This window comes from Cervus canadensis, chromosome 17, assembly GCF_019320065.1.
Source record: "Cervus canadensis isolate Bull #8, Minnesota chromosome 17, ASM1932006v1, whole genome shotgun sequence".
NCBI classification, from domain to species: Eukaryota; Metazoa; Chordata; class Mammalia; order Artiodactyla; family Cervidae; genus Cervus; species Cervus canadensis.
In genome coordinates this window covers 41,842,161-41,868,590 of record NC_057402.1, presented here as the reverse complement: position 1 = coordinate 41,868,590, position 26,430 = coordinate 41,842,161, and the positions used below count along the sequence as shown (strand labels likewise).

Below are 26,430 nucleotides of genomic sequence, written 5' to 3'. Positions count from 1 at the left end.
TTCTCTTCCCCGTTGAGCCTTAGGTGTCTCTGCCTGTCTGTCTCCCTGGAGTTCCAGCTCTGACTCTGGGACCAGACAACGCTCTGCTGGGGAGCTGAGTTCAAGTCCTGGTAAATCAGCCCCTCTCTGAGCCCCAGGGTCCTCCTCCACAAAGGACATTCCTGAAGACAGTGTGGGATGGACCTGAATCCCACTCTTTGGTTTCCCTTCGCAGACCCCCCGGACGCTGAGTTGGCAGAGAAGCGCGAGGCAGCATGCAGCCGCAGCTCCTCCTCCTTGCTCTTGGCTTCCGTAGCCATGTTCCTGGGCCAGGCAGTGGGTCCTCTGGTCCTAGCGGAGGGGTCACGGCTGATGCTGTGCTGTGTCCCTAGCGGTCACCGTTGCAAGGCCCCCACCCTGGTGCCCATGTGCAGAGGGGCTCATTGCTTTATCGATGCTGCATGTGGGGCCCATGGAACTCAGATGCTAAGTTCACAGGCCGCCCCTGCAACCCCTCCAAGCAGATTCCCATCACTCTGCACCCTGTGGAGGAGGTGGCTTTGGTCCTGGAGACACTTCCTTCTGTTTTCACAAGATGGCATTGTTCCTGTTTCTTGCCTCTGTGATCCTTCAAAATGAAACCATATATATATATGTATTTTATTCAAAATGAAACCACATATATACATATTTTATATATATTTTAATAGATTCAGTAGCTACACTCACTTGTTTATCGGATCTTGTTGCTAGGTAATTTGCAGCTCTTCCTCATTTTGACCTTCTGTTGGTAGCTCTTTTAGTCTTGTTTCATGAAGCAGAGCATTTTCTGCATTAGCCAATCGATACTGTTTTAAACAGTTGTCCTCATGTCTCCTTCAAGCACCTGTTCTCATGAGTTGGGTTGAATCATCATGATGATGAAATTGCTTTAGATCCATTTTAAGAACTTCACAAAGACTCTTCTCAGATGTTTTAGAAAACAAATTGGTCTATGGATCTTTTGGAAATGGGATCAGAAGTAGACATGCCCTAGACCTGCCTTGGGGTGGTCGCCGTGGTAACTAGCAGGAAGCGGGGAGGGAGGGGGCTTGGACTCTAACCTGTGTATTTGGGACATGCTTGAAGGAGTGGAGAGGAAGGTCTGGGTCTGCGTTTTTAGGAATATCTGCAGGATCACAGCACACAGACTGAACTGAGGGCCTGTCTACTCCTGCCCAAAGGCTTCACCCCAATTCCAGCCCTTTCTTTGATCCCACTGATACTCTTCCCATAGTGCACCCCCTTTACCTGCTGCCAGGTCAGAGCCAACTGCCTCTCAGCTCCTCCCCCACCCTCTCAGCCCCTGTCGCCCCCAGGACCACCTCCTCCTCTCCTCTCTTACTCTCTCCTGTGGGCTTCACTTTCCATGTGCCCCTCAGAGCGTTTGATCACTTCTGCCTTCATTTCCACTCTTCAGGGTGATGTTTTACTGTCCTGACCAAACGCTTCGCTCCTTAAGGACAGGAGCGGGACATGCCTTGGTTCCTTTGGCCTATCCTCTTTGGGCACCTGGCTCAGTGCTTTCAATACAGAGGTGCTCACCAGGCCACCCAGATCCACTCACTGCAGTCTTTTATTTTTTTTTAATATTTATTTACTTATATTTATTTATTTGGCTGCACAGAGTCTCGGTTGTGTCACCCAGGATTTTTAGTTGAGGCATGTGGGCTCTAGTTCCCTGACCTGGGATGGAACCCGGGCCCCCAACATTGGGAGGGCCGAGTCTTAGTCCCTGGACCACCAGGGAAATTCCCTCACCACAGTGTCACTCCCCCTGTTTTCTTTGTATGTTCAGGTGAGACCTGCCCGCAATCAGGCCCACTTGGCATCTGCTCCTGGCCTGGAGGGCAGGGTGTACAGAGTCCCGTGAATACAAGCGGTGTGTGAGGCAGCCTTGCCCGGGGCTCTTCCTTTCTTGCTGTCACTGTCACCCTCATCCTATGAGCACCCGTGAAACCCTAAATCCCACAGCAGACGTATGATGTCTTTTTAGACAGTTCTTTTACCCCACATGACAGCTTCGTCTCAGTGTCGTGGAACTGGGCTGGCTGTTACTCCCTGTCAAGCCTAGAGGTGCTCATTTCGAGACAGAAACACTTTCCTGTCCCTTCTGTTCGTTTTTCATCTTAAACACATCACCGAGTGTCGCTTTCAGAATTCCTGGCAGCGCTGGGTTTTTCTTAGCTGGCTCCGTTGTTACAGAGCAGGTACACATATTCTGTTACTAGGCTGTAGGAAATGTGCTGCCGGTAGAGCAGGGGCTTGTTCACAGTGTGATGGGATGTGAGTCTATGGCATGGCTGTCTGCTTAGGGATACCAGGAATGGCGAGGAGGCTAGATGTGTTTCTCATTGTGGGTCAAAGTAAACCATTTGTTCAAGTCGGTGGTAACTATTACGTTCAATGTGTGTGTGGATATTCGTGCAAGCCTAGCATTCGTGGGTGCACTTGGAAAGCGTGTTTGGTTCAGTTTGGACGCCTGAAGGGTCATGTCTTCATGCTTTATGCTTATTTAAAAATATTAATACCTAGGTACATGGGAACAGTGGAAGCTTTGAGGACATATTTAGAGATGAGACTGAGGTGTCTGTGGAAGTCTGTTCCCACCCCATGCCCTGAGACAGAATCTTCCTAAGGTGTCCAGAAGCTGCTTTAAGATGTTTCCAAAGCATGGAGGTTCCTTAAAAAAAGTAAAAATAGAACTGCCATATGACCCAGTAATCCCACTACTGGGCATGTACCCAGAGAAAACCATAATTCAAAAAGACATACACTCCCCAGTGTTCTTTGCAGCACTATTTACAATAGCCAGGACATGGAAGCAAGCTAGATGTCCATTCACAGAGAAATGGATAAAGAAGATTGGTACATATATACAGTGGAATATTACTTAGTCGTAAAAAGGAACGGAATTGGGTCATTTATAGAGATGTGGATGGATCTAGCCTGCATACAGAGTGAAGTCAGAAAAGCATATCATATATGTATGGAATGTATATTAACACATTTATGTGGGATCTAGAAAAATGGTACAGATGACCCTATTTGCAGGGCAGGAATAGAGATGCAAACATAGAGAATGGACGTGTGGGGAGGTGGGACGAATGGAGAGAGTAGGATTGACATATATACACTACATGTGTAAAACAGATAGCTAGTGGGAAGCTGCTGCATTCCACAGGGAGCTCAACTTGGTGCTCTATGATGACCTAGAGGGGTGGGATGGGGGATGGGTTGGGAGGGAGGTCCAAGAAGGAGGGGACATGTGTATACATGTGGCTGATTCACGTGGCTGTACAGCAGAAACTAACACAGCTTGTAAAGCAACCATATACCCCACCGACACACACACAAGGCACTGAATGAGCCATCACGAGTTCGTCTTCTGGTGACTTGGTGTTAGGGGTGTGCCGTTTTACCCCATTAGACAGTAAGCCCTGGTCTGATCCGTCTCTCTTCCCCCACCCTGGTCTCGTGCTTTCGGGAAGAGAGAACCACAGTGAGATCGAGAGGCGGCGGCGGAACAAGATGACTCAGTACATCACCGAGCTCTCGGACATGGTCCCCACGTGCAGCGCGCTGGCCCGGAAGCCCGACAAGCTCACCATCCTGCGCATGGCCGTCTCTCACATGAAGTCCATGCGGGGCACCGGGAACAAGTCCACGGATGGTGCCTACAAGCCTTCATTCCTGACAGAGCAGGTACCCGTTCAACCCTCGTCTGTGCTCCTTGCTCCCCTGGGAACTACATTCCTGGGAGGGCAGAGAACGGTGAGAAGGATGGCGTCACCGAAAGGCTGAGGTGGGGACGAAGGCAGGAAATTTTATTCCTACGCTTCACCGGGAAACTCTCTTCTGGGGACTCTGTTTCTGATTTTGCATCCTCTGCTTTTTTTCCCCACCATGTACCTTAATAAGACAGGCTTCCCTGGTGGCTCAGTGGTAAAGAACCTGCCTGCCAGTGCAGGAGATGCAGGTTTGATCCCTCGGTTGGGAAGATCCCCTGGAGGAGGAAATGGCTATCCACTCCAGTATTCTTACCTGGAGAATCCCGTGGTCAGTGGAGCCTGGCTGGCTACAGTCCATGGGATTGTGAAAGAGTCAGACACGACTAAGTGACTGAACAACAACCACCTTAATAGGACATCACTCAAAACAAAGCAAAAAGAGATATTGTGCTTAGCATATGCTAACCCAGGAAAAAGCCAGCAAACCCAGTTCTGTGCTAGACTAGCAATGACGGTGTCATCATGATGAAAGTTTTGGTAGATGTTGCAGCAATCATAGTGACAGGATTTACCAGCCAGCACGTAGCCGGCCTCTGCCCTGAGCCCAGTTGAAGTCATGTCCTTTCTGGGCAGGATTTCACTGAATCCTTATTCTGCTCAAGGAGGAAGCTGCTGTTATTCATCCCTGCTTTAGCGATGAAGAAGTGGAGGCTTTGAAAGTGTCTACTGCTCAGTGCAGACCAGGGGTTGACACAGGGTGGTCAGACCCCAGAACCATGTATTTTAACAGCTATCCTAGCCTTTGCAGACTTTGGAACAGTGAACCCATAAGGTGGTCTGTGGGAAGTATTGATATATTATAACTTGACCATTCCACGCCCTGGAAGGCCTGTGTTCTGGGTCCTTGTTCTTCCCCGTGCTGGTCAGACATTGTCAGCTTGTATTCGCTCATCTGTGGACAAACATGAGCTTTCTGCCTTCCTGACCCTGAGGGCTTCTGCAGGATAAAGGGGACAATGGACTTGGTGCTGGCAGGGGGACAGGGAAGTGATGTGTTGTCAGGGACACAGGCAGGAAGAAGTGCTCAGGCTCGTCAGGGGCTGCCCGGGACAGAGTCAGCACTGGCCTGCTGGGAGGGAGCCCCACATTTGCATAGAAAGAGAGCAGAGGAAGGGGTTACATGGGGAGATTTGGGAAACCAGTGAGAACAGAGCGTTGGAGGAAAGGGTGAGAGGTGTGTCCAGAGACAGAATTGTGTGTTTTGCTGGAGTGAGGAATCTAAGCATTAGGTTTAGAAAAAGAGCAAGGAAAGAGGAGCTCACGTGAATTCCTGTGCGGCAGACTTTTTAGCAAGGGTTTTTTTGTCATCCCAGTGCCCATGTGCTCTTCACCCCAAGGTGTGAAGAGGTGTGGCAGTGGGGAGACCCTCGCTGGGAGCCGTGGAACACAATAGTCCAGGGCAGAATGCCCAACCCATTTCCACCTTTGTAAAAGGGTTAGGGTTAACACAGCGATGGCTCCCACCTGGCAGGGTTGTGGAGACAGGTAAGGGAGGAAGCAGAGTAGAGTGTTTAACACGGGGCTGGAGTGGAATGAAGGATGACTAACTGGTGGATAGTGTGAAAGTAGTGTTGATTGCTTAGTCATGTCGGACTCTCTGTGACCCCATGGACTATAGCCTGCCAGACTCCTCTGTCCATGGAATTCTCCAGCAGAGAATGCTGGAGTGGGTTGCCATGCTTTTCTCCAGGGGATCTTCCCAACCCATGGATTGAACCCAGGGTCTCCTGCATTGGCAGGCAAGTTCTTTACCACCTGAACCACCAGGGAAGCCTAGCTGGCAGGTCAGCAGACAGAAATGCATTATGCACGTCCTGACCGCTGGGGTTGGTAAAAGGCTTTTCCTCTACATTTCTTTAATCCTTATAAAAACCTTGTTGGGGTCCATATTTGACATTAATCCCTTTAAGTGACTGGGGATTAAAAACGTGGAGGGCCTTTCCTAGTGGTCCAGTGGCTAAAGACTCTGTGCTCCCAATGCAGGGGGCCCAGGTTTGATCCCTGGTCAGGGAACTAGATCCCACATGCCCTAACTAAGAGTCTGCATGCTACAACTGAAGATCCCACATTCCATAAGTAAGACCTGGTGTAGCCATATTAATAAATATATTTTTTTAAATGCTGTTTAAAAAAGAAAGAAAATGGAGAGAAGAGAGAAGGCAGTTATGCAGGTCATATGCATCCTCTCCCCCTATTCATCTCTCAGTTCCTTGGTAGGCTGTTGATAATGACAACAGCCACATGTGTTAAGTACCTACTGTTCGCCAAGCCCTTACTAAGTCCTTCACATTCAAGATCTCATTTAACCTCACAAAATCTGCCCCCCTACCCCAAGAAAAAAGCATGAAAAAAAACAGAAGCCAAAGATATTACATCGGGAGCCCAGACTTGCACAGTGAAGTGGAAGAGCTGGAGTTGGTGGTCTCCTTTGACTCCACCATCTGTGCTTTTAGACCTTCATGTTGGCTTAACTGGAGGATAGGGGCAAGGCTGCTTCTGGATTCAGGGCACAGAACCTTGGTCATGAGTGGGGTGCTCCCAGAAGATGAAAACCAAAGGCGAGGGTGTAGAAAGAGGGGCCCGTGAGGATGGTGAGCTCTGGCCCATAAGCCCTTCCCATAGTCCCTAAAAAAGGGCTGAAACTGTGAAAACATAAATGGAGTCAACTTGTCCACTTCCTCTCCTTCGGAGACACAGAATTCTCTACTTTCCCAGACAACCTGTTTTATGTGTTACAGTCCTTCCTGTTGGGAAGACCATCTCAACACTGAAAATAAAACCGCTGACCCAGTCTTCTGAACTAAGTCATCATCAAGAGGGATGGCACAGCGGAAGTGCGAAGCAAGACAAAGGGGGAAAATAAACGTTTCTTTAAAAAATGATTGTATAGCCTGCTTCCGCACCCAGTTCCCAGGCAAAGGATGTTAGAGTTCTGACTCAGCCGAGGGCTCGGAGACCTCCCTGGGTTCTGCTCACCAGCTGACTCATGTTTCCTAGTCTTTGAGCTTTTGGGCGCCCTCAGGTCGGGCACGGGGCGGGGCCGGATGCTCCAGGCTCCACACAGGTGGCCCTTACTCTGTTACAGCAGGGCTTCCACATACAATTTTTGTTGGTTGTTTAATCATTCAGTCATTTCCAACTCTTTGTGACCCCATGGACTCCTCTGTGTCTGTCAGTCTCCTCTGTCCTTAGGGATTCTCCAGGCAAGAATACTAGAGTGGGTTCCCATTTCCTACTCCAGGGGATCTTCCCAACCCAGGGATCGAACTCGAGTCTCCTGCTTTGACAGATGGATTCTTTACCACTTGAGCCACCAGGGACGCCCACCTGCAATTACACGGAAGCAAGGAATTTGGGGCTTCCCAGGTGCTCAGTGGTGGAGAATCCGCCTGCTCATGCAGGAGATATAAGAATTGTGGGTTCAGTCTGTGGACAGTCCATGGACAGAGGAGGCTGGCGGGCTACAATCCATGGGGTCACAAAATAGTCGGACACAATTTAGTGATTAAACAACAAAACAGCAAAGAATTCCCAGTAAGAACTGTTTGCCAACTGCTGATCAGAAGAATCCCTTTTTGCTTTGGGGCCTGAGCAGTGTGTGAGGTGCATGGAAGGCTGGCTGTGGACTCCGGCGCACGTGGAAGAGTTGGTCCCCAAGTCCTGCAAGGACGGAGCCCCTTGCATTCAGCAGGAAAGGGCCCCTGAGCCTGACATGAGACTGACAGGGGAGACAGCTGCACCTGGGCTGCCTGCAGGCCCTGCAAAGAGAAGGCATCTCATTTGAACAAAGTTGATCTTGCCAGCTCTGCATCCCTCTTGGGATGTTGAGGGCTTCCTGCCACCCATTCATCCTTCCTGCCGGCACCAACAGTCATGAGCTCTGTGAGTCAGTGTGACTCCAGGGCTGGCACAGCTAAACTCTCTTCTCACCGCCAAGGGACACGGACAGTGTAGGTATCCCTGCCACCTCCTGGGATTCCCCTGGGATTCTGTTTAGATGTCGGCTGTCACAGAGTTCTGGGAGTTTCACAGATAAGACAATGTAAAGTGATGCCCTTATATCTGCTGCCAGCCTTCAGCTCAGCAAGGAAGAGAAGAGGAGTGAGAGCCCTGGCAGCATGGCAGGCAGTGGCTGGGGGGACTCCTGGGGCCTCTCCTTCTCTCCTCCCACTGTCCCACGGTCCTCCCCTCCCTTCCCGGACCATCCTGTGCTCCAGTGACATGACTGCAGTTTGAATATTTAGGAGAGGCCATTCACACCTCTGTGACCCAATACCTTCTGATTCCCTTGGGCTGGGAATTCCCTCTTTCCTTAAGAGAGAGCAAGTTAAGGGACTTCCTTAGTGGTCCAGTGATAAAGACTTCACCTTCTGATGCAGGGGGTGTGAGTTTGATCCCTGGGCAGGGAGCTAAGATGCCACATGCCTCATGGCCAAATAAAAGCATATTGTAACAAATTCAGTGAAGACTTTAAAAATGGTCCACATTTTTTAAAAAAATCATAAAAAAGAGGACTAGTTAAAGACAGTTAACAGTGTTTGGAACAGCTGTTTCTTAGCGCTTAGTATGAGCTTTCCAAACTTCTTTAAAAAAATAACTTATTCATTTATTTTTGGCTACATTGGGTCTATTTGGGTCTTCATTGCTGAGTAGACTTTCTCTAGTTGTGAACAGCAGGGAGTACTCTTCCTTGTGGTGTGAGGGCTTCTCATTGCAGTGGCTTCTCTTGTTATGGAGCACAGGCTCTAGGCGCATGGGCTTCAGAGTTATGGCGCACAGATTTAGAGCTCCTAGGAATGTGAAACCTTCCTGGATCAGGGACTGAACCCATGTCCCCTGCACTGGGAGGCAGAATCTTATCCTCCGTACCACCAGGGAAGTCTGTCTTGTGCACTTTTAAAGCTCATTTTCCAGAAAAAAAAAAAAGAGTTCCCAAAAGCATTTGTGTATCATAATGAGCTTCTGAATGAAAGTTGAAGGTTGCTGATGAGACTGTTTACTTGACCTGGGTTCGTCCGTGTCGGGTCCTCATGGTGATCTTCTCTTCCCAGGAACTGAAGCATCTCATCCTCGAAGCGGCTGATGGGTTTCTATTTGTAGTGGCAGCTGAGACGGGCAGAGTGATTTACGTGTCCGACTCTGTCACCCCTGTGCTGAATCAACCCCAGTCAGAGTGGTTTGGGAGCACCCTCTATGAGCAGGTACATCCTGACGACGTGGAGAAGCTGAGAGAGCAGCTGTGCACCTCAGAAAACTCAATGACAGGTCAGTGTTGCTCTCTCCGTGAAGCTTTCTCCCTAGAAAATCTTTCCTTAAACATACCGAGGAATAACACTGGAACAAGTGTATTACCATATGTAAAATAGATAGCCTGTGGGAGTCTGATGTGTGATGAAGGGCACCCAAAGCTGGTGCTCTGTGACAACCTGGAGGAATGGGGTAGGGAGGGAGGTGTGGGGGGTAGAGAATAGAGGGGACACAGGTTTGCTTATGGCTGATTCACACTGATGTATGGCAGAAACTATCACGATATTATAAAGTAATTATCCTCCAGTTAAATAAATTTTTAAAATACCAGGAAGAGGAAGTTTGAGGTCAGAAAAAGTTGCCTACAGGTGAAGGACATGTTTGACTTAGCTTGTTTAGTAGCTTCATTTATCCTGTAACATGTTTTTTTTTTTTAATTTTTTTCATTTATTTGTAGCATGTTAAAAATTCATTTTTAATGCATGATTTTTTCCTATATTTTACCTTCAATTATGGGATGTTGCCACTAGGAGGCATTGTTGACACATTAGCCACAACCCACTCAAGTGTGTGATTATTTGTGAACCTAATTGTAGGTGTTGATTTTCCAGGCTTTACTTATGGGAAGTGAAATTTCTTATTGAGACATTTAAATACAGTTAGCTCTGCTATACCACAAAATAACATGTTATAAAAATCACTGCAAGAAACAAAATGATGAAATAAAAACCACAGGGCTTGGGAGGGGAAAGTGGGCTAGACATGACACTAAAAATTTGTCAGGGACAGATAAGAACAAAACTAGGAACCTAATAAAAATGGGAGCATGGCTTGACACATTAAGTGGTTAAGAAATTTATGGCACTTGACCTTGAAACCTAACTTGAAGTTAACTTGTGTAAGTGAGCCTCAGAACTTGGGTGTTGGTGTGAAAATGGTCCAAGGACCATCATGTGAAATCAGGCAGAAATCAAGAACTGTAACCTAATATGTGGATAGTTGTGGCTCATAACAGACGTGGTAAATCAAGGCAGCTTCTGTGTGCCAGACTGTGTACATTTTGTGAATTCCTGTGTGGCTGTATTCAGCTGGGTGCAGTTTCTATGTTCATGTAGTACTTCTTAACAGATAAAATCAAGCATAAGCAAACACAAAATTCACATTCTGATCAAACTGTCGCCCAATGTATCAGTGTCACTGGAGCAGAATTGCATTTTTAATTATTTTGTTTATTTATTGGGCTGTGTTGTGTCTTAGTTGTGGCATGCAGGTTCTTCATTGTGTCATGCGGAATCTTCCGTTGCAGTGCACAAACTCTCTAGTTATGGCTTGAAGTCTCAATATTTGCAGCACATAGGCTTAGTTGCTCTTTGGCCTGTGGAGTTTCAATTCCCCGACTAGGGAATGAACCCGTGTCCCCCTGCATTGCAAGGTGGACTCTTCACTGCTGGACCACCTGGGAAGTCCCAAGATTTGGTTTTTCAAAAAAACCATTATAGTAGAGCTGAGTATACCATGATAGGGCTTCCCTGGTGGCTCAGACAGTAAAGAACCTGCCTGCAATCCAGGAGACCTGGGTTTGATCCCTGGGTCTGGAAGATACTCTGGAGAAGAGAATGGCCACCCACTCCGGTATTTTTGCCTGGAGAATTCCATGGACAGCGGAGCCTGGGGGGCTCTAGTCCATGAGGTTGCAAAGAGTCGGATGTGGTTGAGCAACTAACACTTCATACCATGATCTCTACGTTCCGCTTTATGACAGATCTGTTTGTGTATCGTGTTCTTCCTACCACACCGAGAGCCACTGGAGCCTCATTTTCTTCCGTGTCTGCCTAAAGTACCTCACTGAGTGCTCGGCACACAGTAGGTATTCAGCAGAAGCCTGGTGAGCAGTGAGGCAGTGCTTTTATACTGTAGTAGTCCGCTAGGGTTGACGTAACAAAACACCACAGACTGGGTGGCTTAAACCACTGCCATTTATTTTCTCACAGTTTTGGAGGCTGGAAGTCCAAGATGAAGGTGTTGACAGGTTTGATTTCTGGTAAGAGCTCTCTCCTGGGCTGCAGACAGCCACCTTCCTGCTCTGTGTTAGGGTTAGTTTCTCAGTTGCATCTGACTCTGCAGCCCCATGGCCTAGAGCCCGTCAGGCTCCTCTGTCTATGAGATTCTCCAGTGAGAATACTGGAGTGGATTGCCATTCCCTTCTCCAAGGGATCTTCCCGACCCAAGGATCAAACCTGGGTCTCCTGCATTGGTGGGTGTTTTACCGTCAGAGCCACAGGGGAAGCCCCTCCCTCCAAAGGGCCCAAATCTCTGGATAGGAGTCCCATGTCCAATCTTCTCACCACTCAGGATGAGCTGGGTCTACACTATACTCCAATAAACCAAACTATACCCCAATAAAATTAATTTTAAAAATGTTTTTAAAAAGTGACAGGAGTACCGCTGTCTGAACAATAATAGTAATTTTCTCAGTGTTGGTTATCAATGACACACACAAAGAAGGAAGATAATGAAGGATTAAGGTGTGTGGACTGATTCTATGATGTGCGGGGATGAGCTTTCCGTATGTGTAAAACAATGGTGCTGAAACAGACTCAGAGAAAGACATGGTCTGCCATCGCACAGCTGGGGCTGAATGAGAGAACTCCCTACAGACATCACAGGGGACACGCCTTGGGAAGTTAACGATCTTGGAAGGGATGTGAAAGGGAGAATACATCAGCCAGGAAGTGCTGGTTTGACAGCTGAAATCACCTTCCCTGAAAAGAGCTGTCTTTTTCCCCCCCCCGACTCCAGTATTTGAACACAGGATGTGGCTTATGAAAGCAGTCAGGAGACCCAGCTGGAGCAGTCAGTGGGTGGGGGAAGTGATGGTCAAAGGCAGGTCAGTCTCCGGACCAAGGGTTTAACAAACCAGCTCGCCAGAGTTGGGTGGACACTTCTGTCTGTGGGAAGTCTTAATGTGTGTGGCAGTGTTGAAAGGGGCAGCGTGAACCACATTTGGAAAGAAAGGTCCCTGGAGTGGACGTTGGATGGTGGCCTTGGCAGCCAGAGCCAGTGTAGTGGAGTGAGTCCTCCAAGACGCCAGAGAAGAGCCAGTGAACCCTGAGTGGCTGGGCTCCATGAGGTGGGGTGGAGAGGGTGGTGAAGAGGACTGGGTCTCTTCTGGAACCAGAGAGGGTGCAATGTGAATCTCCCAGGACACACAACGTAAAAGCACATTGATCCAGTGTAGGGAGCTTGGGATAGCTCACTGCAGCCAGGCTGCCACTGGCCTCAGGGTTTTGCTGGACCAAGGACTGGACAGGAGCTGGGCTTTGTAGCCAGCCAAAGTGCAGATGTAATGAAAACTAGTAATAAAAAACCACAGGGATGATATGATGCCTTCAGTGATTGGACTAGGGCTTCTCAACCCTCCTGTCCTTAGGCATGGTGGGTTTCAGGCCCGGAGAGAGGTGACATGGCCCGTTGGATGGAGTGTCAGGGTGGGAGGCAGGGTGTGGGGGAAAGGAGCCAGGCAAGGACTGCTGGGGTGGGGCTGGTTTACCCAGGGCAGCCTGGCACACTTGACCCAATGAAGTTCCCCTTCTCTGAGCCTCCCAGTCAGTAGAGAGTCCCTGTTCCGTACATAGGTTTTGCAGGGCGGCCTGGACTGAGCATGTGGGGCCTTGCGTGTGCATGGCAGCCGGGGGACAAGACGCCTAATGACAGTGGGGCCTGCAGACGCCCATGCTGACTTGAGGATCCCAGAAAAACAATGCTTGCACAGAATTGCAGTCACTGGGGGTGGTGGTGATGAGGGAGTTCTTCTTTGTGGAATTGAAATTTTCCCCTGGCTGGAGGAGTGATGACAAAGAGTGGGTCAGAAGATTCACAAAGTCTCCTTAGAATGGAAACCAGGCATCATGGAATTGTTCAGTTGCTAAGTGGTGTCGGACTCTTTGCGACTCCATGGGCTGCAGCACACCAGCCTTCCCTGTCCTCCAGTATCTTCTGGAGTTTGCTCAGATTCTTTGTCCATTGAATTGGTGATGCCATCCAACCATCTCATGGAGTGGTGTGGACCAGTGCAATGATGTGACTTGTCTGTGAATAAAAGCTGGGGTTTGTCAATGTGAGGAGGGGCTGGGGGAGCCCTCAGCTGGCAGGAGCAGCACTGCTCATAGAGAAAGTGCTGGGAGGGCCTTGGGAGCCGCTTGCTGGTTTGCGCTCTGCGATCTTGGCTGGTCCCTCTCTTCTCTGCCTCTTGTTCTCCTTATCTTAGCCCAGGACATTGCTAGGCCCCTTCCAGCTCTGTTCTACCCTCTTGCCCAAGGCCCCGGTATAGAACCTAATCTACTGATTGGAGAAATGGTAGGAGGTTGGAGAAGAGGAGCTAAAAGCTGCCACCAGGTTCCTGGCTCAGGGCCACACCCGCAGGCCCCTCTGGGCCCCGTTCCCATGAACTCTGTGGGTTGTCTCAGCCTGGTGGGCAGGGTGGCAACATTGGCCCTGGAAACCCAAGAGCTATGCAGGACACAGGACATCAAAAGTAAGTGGGGAAATCTTTTCAGATCTCTAAGAAAAAGTTAATTGAATCTTAGCTTTCCATGAAAATTAAAATTATATTTTAAGTATTATTTTTAAATATTGTTTTAAAAATGCTACACAGAGACATGCATCATGTAATAAGGGTGGAGTTTTCTCTCTCTGAACAGTTATATAAGTGGATTTTGAGTAGCAGGAAAAAGAGGTCAAGAAATGACTGAAACTTTGTGCATGCCAAGTCTCTCAGTCGTGTCTGACTCTTTGTGACCCTATGGACTGCAGCCTGCCAGGTTCCTCTTTCCATGGGATTCTCTAGGAGAGAGTTAACATGACTTCCTCCAGGGGATCTTCCTGAGTCAGGAATTGAACTTGCGTCACTTATGTCTCCTTCATTGGCAGGTGGGTTCTTTACCACTAGCACCACCTGGGAAGCCTGACTAAAACTATAAAGGAATTCTCAATGGCCAGTATCCAATAGATTGAAATTGAATAGCCAGTGACCAGGAGATTTTTGCACATCCAGCTTCTTAGGTTCGAATCAACAAAGTTCCCAAAGGGAAAAAGAAGAGCCATAGAGAAAGCATATTCATTCTCCAGGACTTGGATTGGCTGTAGCTTGAGGGAGATCCTGCTGAGGAATGTTTACTCACAAGAAGAACCTAGCTCCTTGTGAGAACTTGTCTTGGTAGGAGGGTCAAAGGGATCTGTCGTCTCATGCTGAGTGACTCTGGATGTAAACCTGGAAAGTCTCTCCACCAGTGCCTTCCTCCCAGAGACCTCCATGCCAACAGGAAAGAGCAGCCATGGAACCGGCCTGGTTCAAGTGACAGAAGATCAACTCCTGGGGATTGAGTGAAGAAGGAAATTCATTGGCTCGGGGAACTGAAAGGGGTGTATTAGCTTCAGGCTCAGAAGGATCCAGGTGATTTGAACCCTGCTAACGAAAGCAGGCTATGGTTTTTCCAGTGGTCATGTATGGATGTGAGAGTTGGACTATAAAGAAGGCTGAGCACTGAAGAATTGATGCTTTTGAACTGTGGTGTTGGAGAAGACTCTTGAGAGCCCCTTGGACTGCAAGGAGATCCAACCAGTCCATCCTAAAGGAGATCAGTCCTGGGTGTTCATTGGAAGGACTGATGCTGAAGCTGAACCTCCAATACTTTGGCCACCTCATGCAAAGTGTTGACTCATTGGAAAAGACCCTGATGCTGGGAGGGATTGGGGGCAGGAGGAGAAGGGGTCGACAGAGGATGAGATGGTTGGATGGCATCATCGACTTGATGGATGTGAGTTTGAGTAAACTCCGGGAGTTGGTGATGGACAGGGAGGCCTGGCGTGCTGCGATTCATGGGGTCGCAAAGAGTCGGACGCAACTGAGCAACTGTACTGAACTGAACTGAACTGAACGAAAGCACAGTTAGTCTGTTATTCGCACATTTGGTGTTGATGAATTTGATAGTAGCAAAATTTACTTGTAACCCCAGCATCAGTACCCACAAAGTGTTAGAGGTCATTTGAGGACTGGCACAGAGGCCAGGGTCACACGGGATGACACCCTGCCTTCTGGTCTCAGCCCCCGTAACTAGAAACACGTGCTCTTCTCGTGTTTTGTGCTGTGATGTTTGGTCTCTGTGCTTTCTGCTGGTGACTTTGCTGTTTAACGTGACCCCCTAGAGCAGTGCTGAAGTCGCTCTAATGTCCTTAAGCACAGGGCTGTAGTGTGCCCCCCAGAGAGAAGACATGTGTTGGATAAACCTTGTTCAGGCATGAGTCATAAGTGCTGTTGACTGTGAGTTCAGTGTTATGAATCAAGATGTGTTAAAGAAGGTGTCTTTAAATAGAAACACAGAAAATAAGACTCTACGTCCGTCCATTGATTAATAAGAGTGTTGTGACCAGAGGATGGCGGGAATGTAACCCTCAGTCTCCCTTAGGAGCAATGGTTCAGTGTTTGCTCATTCACTGTTTGCAATGACTTCACAGAACAGAACTACTGCAAATGGTGAGAATCAGCTGTATGTCTTTGTTTCTTTTTAAACCTTTATTGAGGTGCAATTGATATACCAAAGATTGCACATATTAAATGTATACAATTTGATGAGTTTGGACTTAGGCCCACACCTTTGATACCATTACCAGCTTCAAGATATTAAACATACCCTTCATCTCCAAAACTGAAGAAGAGAATGGCTACCCACTCCAGTATTCTTGCCTGAAAAATCCCATGGACAGAGGAGCCTAAAGGGCTACAGTCCACAGGGTCTCAAAGAGTCAGTCAGACACAACTTAGTAACTGAACAACAAAGCTTTATAACACCAGCAGAAATAGGTTGCCTTTTCAATACTTCTAGCAAAAATCCTGGGACTGGCTATCCTGGATCAGCTTGGACCACCTGCCTTGCCCGATTCCAGGGGCCAGGGAGGCTGAGCTGGCCTGTGAGGCCAGCGTCTCCACCCAAGACACTTGGACCCAAGAGCAGGGGAGATGTGATTTCCTGGAGGAAGTTAGTGCAGTCACTCAAAGGAAGAGGGGGATGCTGAGCAGGCAGACTGCAAATTGGTGCTGGCTGGGAGAGCCAGGCTCAGGGTGATGCTCCTGGGGAGGGGTGGGTGTTCTCCCAGAGAATGGGGAGCACCTCCTTTTACCGGGAATGCTGGGGACACTGGGGTGACAGGATTCTGAGCTGAAGATGGAGCCAGTGTCAGGTATAAAGGAGGGCAGTGGTCAGATAGAAGTCTGATGGAGGGAGGGGCCACAGAAATAATTATTATGGATCTCAGAGTGACCGGAGCCCCAGCTCACTGTGGAGGGAGAGGAACCAAGAAGAGGTCCCAGTGGTACCAGAGTCTGTGACTGTAACAGGATGCGCCTGAGGGGTAGGGTTCAGAGGACCAGCAGTGCAGCCAGCTGCCCAGGAGAGCACAGAGGGGGCAAGCCCTTCTCTGTGTCTTACATGAGGTAGCCCAAGACCCCTCCCATCCCCCAAGCCTGTCTGCCGACCCTATCCCTGTGGGTACTGAAATCTGGACAGCCCTGGTCCTGGCTGGCAGACACAGGAGACTCCTGTTCAGTGGCCTCGAGCACTGTGCTGTGTAGGAAGGGCTTGGATCCATGGACTTGTCAGACTGAGTATATCGGTTCCTTTCCCCACTTTCCTTTTCTGTGGCTCTGTTTCTGATCAGCTCTTCCTTCGTTCAGAGAATTGGGTCAGCCTTTTGGTTTAATATAAGGAAAAACTTTGCAGTTGTTAGAAGTATCCAAAGGCACAGGGTATAAGCAAGGCTGGGTTATCTTTCTTCTTCCCTCCTTCCTTCTTTCTTTCTTTTTCTTTCTGTCTTCCCTTCTTTGCTTCCTCCTCTCCCTCCCTCTTTCTTCCCTTTCTCCCTCTCTTCCTTCCTCCCTCCCTCCCTTCCTTCTTTCCTTCCCTTGTCTTCCTTCCTTCTTTCCTCTCTCCCTCTCTTTCTTTATCCAGTCATTACTTTTTCAAAGTCATGTATGTGGGACTTCCCTGATGGTCCAGTGGTTAAGACTTTGCCTTCCAATGCAGGGGGTGCAGGTTCGATCCCTGGTCAGGGAGCCAAGATCCCACATGCCTTCTAGTCAAAAAATCAAAACATAAAACAGAAACAGTATTGTAACAAATTCAGTGAAGGCTTTAAAATTTAAATCATGTATTTATTCATTCATTCATTCATTCAGCAAATACTTGTTCTGCACAGCAGTAGAAAGCTCATCTGGGACACAGCCTCTCCTCATCACCGACAGGCGTTTCCAGCTGCTGTTGGATGAATGGACCCCCATTTCCTAACTGTTCCAAATGATTTGTGATAATCTGGGGCGAGCCCCAGCAGGGCTGCTCCCCAAAGGCTTTGGCAGGAAAGCTCCCGTGCATGATTCACATGTCCCAATCAGCTGTGATTAAGCTTCCCTATCTCCCCGAGAGCTTTGCCGAAGTCCAGAGATGCTTTCAGTCTTGGATCACTGGGTTTGGCCAGGCCACGGTTGGGCCACAGGGAGCAGCTCCCCGGGAAGCCTGCTCAGCCAGCTCAGCTTGAGGACCTGTCATCACACCGCTCCTGGGAGGGGTTAGGATGTTACACAGGCTCTGCAGTCTCCCTGCTGTCTGCGAGAGGGGACGACGCCTGTGGGACTCAGTGCTCGTTTCACTTTTCTTTTTCACCCAACCCCAACAGTGAACTATTCATAGCTATAGCAAACTCTTTTACCTTTTTAAATTAATTAATTAGCTAATTAACGTATTATTTTTGGTTGTGCTGGGTCTTCGCTGCTAAGCACGGGGTTTCCTCCAGTTGAGACGATTGGGGGCTTCTCCCTAGTTGTGGTGGCTTCTCACTGTGGAGCATGGGCTCTAGAGCCTGCAGTCTCTAGAATGTTGTGGCACACAGGCTTAGTTGCTTCGAGGCGTGTGGAATCGTCCCAGACCAGAAATCGAACTGGTGTCCCTTCATTGGCACGCGGATTCTTAACCACTGGACCACTGGGGAAGCCCCATCTTACATTCTTATAGCACATTTCTACCCTGTTAGTAGGAACGTGCTGCAGATTAGACCCAGTCATGTGAGGAGAGGTGACCAATACACCTGCCCAGGACTGGGGGAAGGTGTTGGCGCTGGTACTTTATAAAGGCTTTCTGCTGACTCTGCTGCATAGATGGGCTTCAGAACCCTCACTTCTCTGGGCCTGAGTGCAGTTCTGTTCATGGAGTGAGGGCGGGGGTGGGGGTGGTGGTGTTGAACTTATTTCACAGGTGAGGAGCATGGTGCTTGACGTCACTGGGAGCTTCCCAGGACCACACAGCTGAGGCCCAGCAGCTCCTATAGATGGAGCGCGTCCTCAACGCAGACAAAGCATCTGTTTCTTCTGAGGCATCGAGATACAAAGAAGCCTGGAAAGCCTTGGCCTGGCCTGATGCAGCACATGCAGAGCAGTCCATCTGTGAACTCTGGGGGCCCAGCTCAGAGGGAAGACAGGGCAGCAGCCCAGTTCAGGGTCACATGACTTGTAGATGGTGTCAGAGCTTTGAGACTACAGTCAGATTCCCCAGGGGTCTCCAGGGTCCCCTGGTCTAGCACAGTCGTTCTCAAAGTGTGGTCCATGGTCCAATTGTGTGAGCATCACTTGTAAACTTGTTAGAGACATTGATTGTGGGCTGAACCCCAGACCTACTGAATCAGAAGCTCCAGGGGCCCAGTAATCGGTATTTTTTCCCACCCTCCACATCATTCTGATGCACACTGAAATCTGAGAATCACTGGTTTCCAGAAACCATCCTGGAACTTGAGCTCAAATCACCTGGATTGAGTCCACCTCTATTTTGACCTTGTTAAGCTCTTTGATGTCTTGAGTTTAGCATTCCTCCTCAGAAAGATGATACATGGTTTTATAAAGTGTCTTATGAACAGTGAAGCTGAAGGCACATGTGTAGTTGACCTTGGAAGGTAGACCCTGGTAAGATGTAGTAAGTGGGCTCTGTGAACCAGCAGCACCTTCGTCTCCTGGGAGCTTCTTAGCAATGTAGTCCTAGGCCCCATCCTGAGCCTGCCGACTCAGAGTCTGTTGGGTTGATCAAAAAGTTCATCTGGGTTTTTCTGTATGATGTTATGGAAAAACACAAACAAACCTTTTGGCCAACCTAATACATTTTAATGAAATGTCCAAGGGATTTATGTGCACAGTCTAGACTGAGAAGCCCTGAACTAAAGAATTCAGCAAGTTGTGGTTGGGGGCATGCAGCAGCTGGGATCAGGGGCATCCTCCGACTGCTAGGCATGGCTGGGTGCTGGCAGGAAGTGGTGGAGTTGGCCCCAGCAACTATTTTTTTTTTAAGACTTTTGATGTGGACCATTTTTAAAGTCTTTATTGAATTTGTTACAGCATTGTTTCTGTTTTATGTTTTGGTTTTTTGGTTGTGAGTCATGTGGGATCTTAGCTCCCTGACCAGGAATTGAACCCATACCCCCTGCATTAGAATGCAGAGTCTTAACCACTGAACCACCAGGGAAATACTGGTCGCAGCAATTTCTGCTGACCAGCTTGGATTTGCCCTCAGGTCCAAGGCCAGGCCTTCAGGGAGAGCAGTTGGAGGAGCAGCCTTTGGAGGTTTGCAGCCCTGGGACCTCACTCAGTAATCTGCACATGACAGATTCTCCATCAGTATGGGGAGGAGGTTTGCAGGGTTGGTGGTTAGCATCCTCCGCTGGGGAAGAGGAGGGGAGCAAGGAGCTGAGGATGGCCCGTGAGAACCCGAGCTAGAGCAGAAGCAAGTCCAGTTATGAATGACACCACAGAGGACAGCAGGCACGCCTGGGAAAAGAGCCAACGGTTGTCAGCATTGAGCCTCACCCACCGAGGCAGCTGGGCCTCCTTCATGACACTTTGCACAGGAGAGCAAGGACAGAATTGTGTTAGACTCAGCCACACAGTTGGGTCCTTCAGGGAAAAATGTCAGGCTGATAATTGGTCCCACAGGGGTCCCTGAACTAGGAAGTCCACCCCAATGGTATCAGTTCTGGAGAAAGATGGTCTATTTCCAAATGTCAATCATAAAGGTAACTTCATGAAAACCAGACTTGAAAATCTATAGCTTATTTTCCTTGGAATAGCCAAACTCCCTCTTTGGACTGATGCCAGACCCTGAAATCCTAAACACCTTCAGCAGTCCATCCGTTTGTTGCCATATTAGGTAACACCAATACATGTGCCCCCCCACCAAAAAAAAATCCCCACTTTATCCAAGTCAACTGTGAGCACTGTTAGAGCATTTCTGTTGTTTGAAATAAAAATAAAGTGTGTTAGTGGCAAGGAAATTATGTTTATTTGATTCCAGCTCCTTAGAAATTGCCCAATTGTGTAATAAACACTTAGGCCACTGGAAAAAGCCGTTTAGAGTTGGGTCGCCAGAGGTGCTTGGTGAATGCACGTGAGAGTGAAATCTGAACCTCGCGGGCTGGCTATTTTCAGGTCTTCCTAGTGCCTTTCCCACTGGAAACCACAGCCTGCTTAGATGTGTTACCCCAGATGTCTCTCTGGCGCCTGTTCAGTTCTTTCTCATTGTTAAATATTTATACAACCTGCCTTGTTTTGCTTTCCTGTGTCCATAGCTTGCTGATGCTGCTCAAACATTGGTGTTTTTCTCTCCTGTTTATGGTGAAAGTTATTTCATGAGTCTGGACAGATTTCCAACTGGGGCTGCTGGGTTCATTATCACTGTGGTGTCACAGCAGATAAAGGGCTCGGGCAGTGTTTGCACACACATCCGCAGATTGTGGCTGGAGAGTCAACTTCTCTGCTGGCAGGGAGAGCAGAGAGAGCTCCCCCAGCCCGCGTGTGTGCTCACCAGGGTGACTGGAGGATGACAGGGGTGGGCATGGGGGCGAGGCGAGGCCCCTGGGGGTCATGGAAGGATCCCTACATGTGGAGTCAGATGCACCTGGTGACAGTTATGGTTCATGACCCTTTCTTTTGGGTGAATGACTTAACCCTCCTGGGCTCAGTTCCTCACCTGTAGATACAGACCTATAGGACTATGGTGAAGTTTGTGCGACATGACACATGCGTGTGTGCTAAGTCACTTCAGTCATGTCTGACTCTTTGTGATTCTATGGACTGTAGCCCGCCAGGCTCCTCTGTCCCTGGGATTCTCCAGGCAAGAATACTGGAGTGGGTTGTCATTCCCCTCTCCAGGGGATCTTCCTGACCCAGGGGTCAAACTCACATCTCTTATATCGCCTGCATGAACAGGTCGGTTCTTTACTACTGGAACCATCTGGGAAGCCTGACATGACACGTGGGATAGTATTAATGATTGCATTTGAGAACTGGGGAGATTTCGTTCACTTTTAAAATTTTATTTATTTATTTATTTATTTTTGTCTGTGCTGGGTCTTTGTTGCTGCAAGTGGGCTTTCTCTGGTTGTGGCACGCTGGGGCTACTCTCTAGTTGTGGTGCTCGGGCTTCTCACTACAGCGGCTTCTCTTGCTGCAGAGCAGCAGCTCTAGAGCACAGGCTCAGTAGTTGTGGCACAGGGGTTTAATTGCCCTGAGCCATGTGGAATCTTCCTGGGCCAGGGATTGAACCCACGTCCCCTGCATTGGCAGGTGGGTTCGTAACCACTGGACCACCAGGGAAGTCCTCATTCACTTTTAAATAATTTAAAATTAGATTAAAACACCTTTCTGAATCAGTGGTTTTCCAGACTATCCGTCTTGCTTGCTTTATTCCTCTTCTTGCCCCAATAAAGCGTCACTGAGGATTTTGGCACTGTTGACAAGGGAATGCAGGGTAGCCTGTGACCTTTCTGAGTTTTGTCCAATTGTGAAAGGATGGCTTCCTCCTCCCACCCTGTGCTTGAGGTCATCTATCACGCATTCAGGAGGAGGGGGTGTGAAGATGTGTGTGCTCTCTTTCTCTCTTTGTTCTGTCGATTCATTTGTTCATCCGGTATGTATTTATTGAGTACCTACTCACTTTGTGCAAGATGCTGTGCTGAGTGTTGGGGATACATGTGTGCTCTATCGCTTTAGTCGTGTCCCACTGTTTGCGACCCCATGGATTGTAACCCACCAGGCTCCTTTGTCCATGGGATTCTCCGGGCAAGAATACTGGAGTGGACTGCCATGCCTTCCTCCAGGGAATCTTCCTGACCCAGGGATCAAACTCACATCTCTTACATCTCCTTCAATGGCACCACCTGGGAAGCCCCACTAAACTGATGCAGTCTATACCAGACTGATGCTCTCGTGGAGGTTACAGTTCAGTGAGGAAGAAAAACAGCAAAGAAATGATGACTTGCAATACACTGTGACAGGTGTTAAGAAGGCAGAGTCCAGAGGGCAGGGAGAATGAATAACATAGGATCTGGCTCATCTGGGCAGGCTGGAGTGGGCTCCTGTGAGTGCATGAGGCTTTGTGAGACCTGGCATGGAAGCTGAAGGCTACCCATGGAGAGGGTGGTGGAGGGTGAGGAACGTTGGTGCTTAGTCCCAGAGCAGTACGTAGCCAGGTCACTGCAGGTCTTTAGCCAGGAGAGTCCTAGCTTCCATGTTGCTTCTGAGAAGCTCATTGCAGCTACAGAGTGGAGAACATGTAGGGAAACCAGCCTGGGGGGTGGGAGGAGTCAAGGTAACAAGGGTGTTGGAATTGTCCAGGGAAGGTGATGGAAGCAGGGATTAGGATGGTGTCCTTGAGCTGCAGTCACAAATCACCACAAACTGAGCAGCTTAAAACAACAGAAATTTACTGTCTCCCAGTTCTGGAGGTCAGGAGTCCAGAATCACGATGTCAGGAGGGCTGAGTCCTTCTGTAAGCTATGAGGAGGCTGTACCAGGCCTCTCTCCTAGCTTATGGTGGTGGCCAGCAATCCTGACATTCCTTGACTTACAGACACATCATTCCTGTCTCTGCCTCCATCATCACATGCTTGTATGTCTCCATGTCCACATTTCTTCTTCCTATAAGGATGCTGATTGTGTTGAATTAGGAGCCTCCATGATAAGAGCATTTTAACTTGGTTATAGCTTGATTGGGCTTCCCTAATGGCTCAGACAGTAAAGAATCTGCCAGTGATGCAGGAGACCAGGGTTCAATCCCTGAGTCCGGAACATCCCCTAGAGAAGGAAGTGGCAACCTACTCCAGTATTCTTGCCTGGAGAATTCCATGGCAGAGAAGCCTGGTGGGCTAGACAGTCCGTGGGGTCACAAAGAGTCGGACATGACTGAGCAACTAAACAACAACAACACAGCAATATGTTTTCCATCCCATTATAAAAGCATGTGAATTAGACTTGAGAACTCTGAATCTTGCTTCAAATTCACTCTGAGATTTTACCACATAAAAGAACCACTGGTGCATTTCTTTGAAATGCTAAGATCACCTCCTAAAGATCTGTTTTCTACAGGACCATTTTTGTATCCTGGCTTTTCTTGAACTGAGGAACATGCAAGAAGTTCTTGAAACACAACCACTTTGTAAATAAGTTTTTAAAATTTCCAGCTCCTGAAATGGTGGTTCTCAAATCTCCATGCACATCAGAATCTCACTGGATGTCTTAACAATTGTGATATCAGGTCTTCACCCCATTTCTCTGGATTCAACTGTGTCAAGCCCAGCATCTGTGTTTGTAAAAGCAACGCTGGTGATTCCTGTATGAACTAGATGCTGCACCCTGGGGCACCTCCTGCGGGATAAACCCCCATCCAGTCAAATAATACAGCCTCATCTGCGTACACCAGGAGAGAGAGTTCAGCAAGATCAAAACCACAAAGAAACAAAATATTAAAAATGTAATCAGTTAGCAACACCATTGAAAAATGAGCAACTTCAGCATTTTTGAACCTCTTTGCAAGTCTTGATTTCCTTCTATTTTTTAATGATTTTTTTTTAATTTTTTTTTTTTTGGCTAGGTCTTCATTGCTTAGCTTGGGCTTTATCTACTTGTGGCAAGCAGGGGCTACTCTGTATTTGTGGTATGTGGGCTTCTCAATGTGGTGGCTTCTTTTCTTGCAGAGCACAAAGTCTAGGTGAGCGGGCTTCAGTTGTTGCAGCACACAGGCTCAGTAGTTGTGGTACGTGGACTTAGTTGCTCCAAGGCATGTGGAATCTCCCCAGACCAGGGATGAACCCATGTTCCCTGCATTGGCAGGTGGATTCATATGCACTGGATCACCAGGGAAGTCTGAGTCTTGATTTCTTAATAAAGTGTCTTTTGTCCTAACGTTGTGTCTTTTTTTCTTAAATGTATTTATTTAGCTGCAGGAGGTGTTAGTTGTGGCATGCAGGATCTTTAGCTTCGGCATGTGAACTCTTAGTTGTCACATGTGGGATCTAGTTCCCTGACCAGAGATTGAAACCAGGCCCCCAGCACTGGGAGAATGGAGTCCTAACCACTGGACCATCTGGGGAGTCCCTTTTGTCCTAACTTTGATGCTCAAGAAATACAGACAAGGACACTTTTCCCCCTCCATGTGTCAATATAAGAGATAAATATAACAAAAATAACCTAGAGTAGCATTGTTTTTAGACAGATGAAATTATCTGGACTCATTGCTTCCTGCTGGTATGATTTCAGTTTCAGTAATATTCTCACATGACGGTCATATTTTGTAATGCTTTGGTTAAAAATAACTCAATTGCAAAACCTCCAGTGTGATCAAGAAAATTAAAATAGTTTCCTTTCACTTCACTGAAAAAAAGAGATACATTCCCCTCTGAAAGGTTGTGACTCACACCTAACGGTTAAAGAAAATGCACTTTTAGCACTGGTCTTTCCTGTTTATTGCTTGCTCAGGAGACGTTAATTGAGGAAAACATCTGCATACGTTTTTCCCGTTATTTTTGTAGATTGTTTTCTTATCCTCCAATTTTCTCAGGCAGCCATCCGGGTTTCAGTTCTCCATTCTCTGGTGATGACATGAATTACTCTCCAGTAAGTAGCTGATAGTGTTATTCTTTAACCTTGAGTTGAAGGCTCATATGCTGGGGACCTAGAGTCACTAGAGCAATGTGCTGTGTGGACCCAAGAAGTCACAGGGCCAACATTTCTCTGGGTCACGCTGTGCCTTCCAGAACACGCCTGACTCTTTGTGGAATGTCCACGGGGCAGAGCTGACGGCCTCGGCAGTCAGTCCCATCTGCTTTGGAATAATATCCTTATGCTCAGCCAGTTTGGTCACCCCTGTGGTGGTGGTTTAGTTGCTACGTCATGTCCGACTCTGCGACCCCATGGACTGTAGCCTGCCAGGCTCCTCTGTCCGTGGGATTCTCCAGGCAGGAATACCAGAGTGAGTAGCCATTTCCTTCTCCAGGGGATTTTCCCAACCCAGGGATTGAACCTGGGTCTACTGCATTGACAGGTGGGTTCTTTGCCAATGAGTCATCTGGGAAGCCCTAGGGCCTGGAGTGGCAAGCATTTCCCTAGCCATGGGACTGACATGTGCAAAGGCCCTGTGGCATGGAAGCTGCTGTAATGTTGGGGGAGGTGAATAAGGTCATGCAGTGTGATGAGGGGAAAGACCAGGCCATGGTAGCCCTGGAGGACAGTTATGCACTAGAATTCAAACCATGTGCAAGAAATGGTCCCTGAAAAAACATTCACATAATCTGTTCTTCATTTTTATGCCTTTTTTGCTCCAGGGAAGGAAATGGTTTCATTTGGAATCCAAGAATGAAGGGAACTAATATATAGAGAGATGCTCTGTGAAGTAACTTTGCAAATATTTCTCATTTAATCCTCATGACAAGATGTGGTTTTTGGAGTTTTGATTTCTTTTTTTTTTTGCATATGGATATCCAGTTGTACTTTGGTCACCTGATGTGAAGAGCTGACTCATTGGAAAAGACCCTGATGCTGGGAAAGATTAAGGCTATTTGAAGAAGGGGATAACAGAGGATGAAATGGTTGGATGGCATCACTAGCTCAATGGATATGAGTTTAAGCAAACTCCAGAAGATAGAGAAGGACGGGGAAGCCTGGTGTGCTATGTAGTCCATGGAGTCGCAGAATTGGACTTGACAGAGTGACTGAACAACAACAATCCATTTGTTCTAACACCTTTGTTAAAAAGACTGTCCCTTTTTTACTGAATTTTCATATAGTTGTTTTTTTTTTTTTAATGTGGGCCATTATTGTTTCTATTCTGTGTTGGTCTCCTCTGTCAACTCTTTTGCAGTTCCTGTGATGATCTCCTGATGATTCCCACAGAATGTTAGATGTTTGCTTGTCACACTCACCTCCTTTTTCTTTTTTTTTTCCTGTGACTTCTGGGACAATTCTCAGAGGGTCCTTCTAATTCATCAATTGAGCTTTCAGCAAGGTCACTTTGTA

General features: G+C 48.0%; 1 protein-coding gene across 10 annotated transcripts in view; it reads left to right on the top strand.

Annotated features, from left to right (window-relative positions):
* Positions 1-26,430, top strand: part of ARNT2 (aryl hydrocarbon receptor nuclear translocator 2) — a 181,788-nt gene that overhangs the window by 49,039 nt on the left and 106,319 nt on the right. For all 10 annotated transcript variants that reach the window (XM_043489619.1, XM_043489621.1, XM_043489622.1 and 7 more), the window contains 2 exons: positions 3,510-3,723; positions 8,861-9,074. In XM_043489619.1, coding sequence (XP_043345554.1) covers positions 3,510-3,723; positions 8,861-9,074 — 428 coding nt within the window. The remainder of the gene's footprint in view (positions 1-3,509; positions 3,724-8,860; positions 9,075-26,430) is intronic.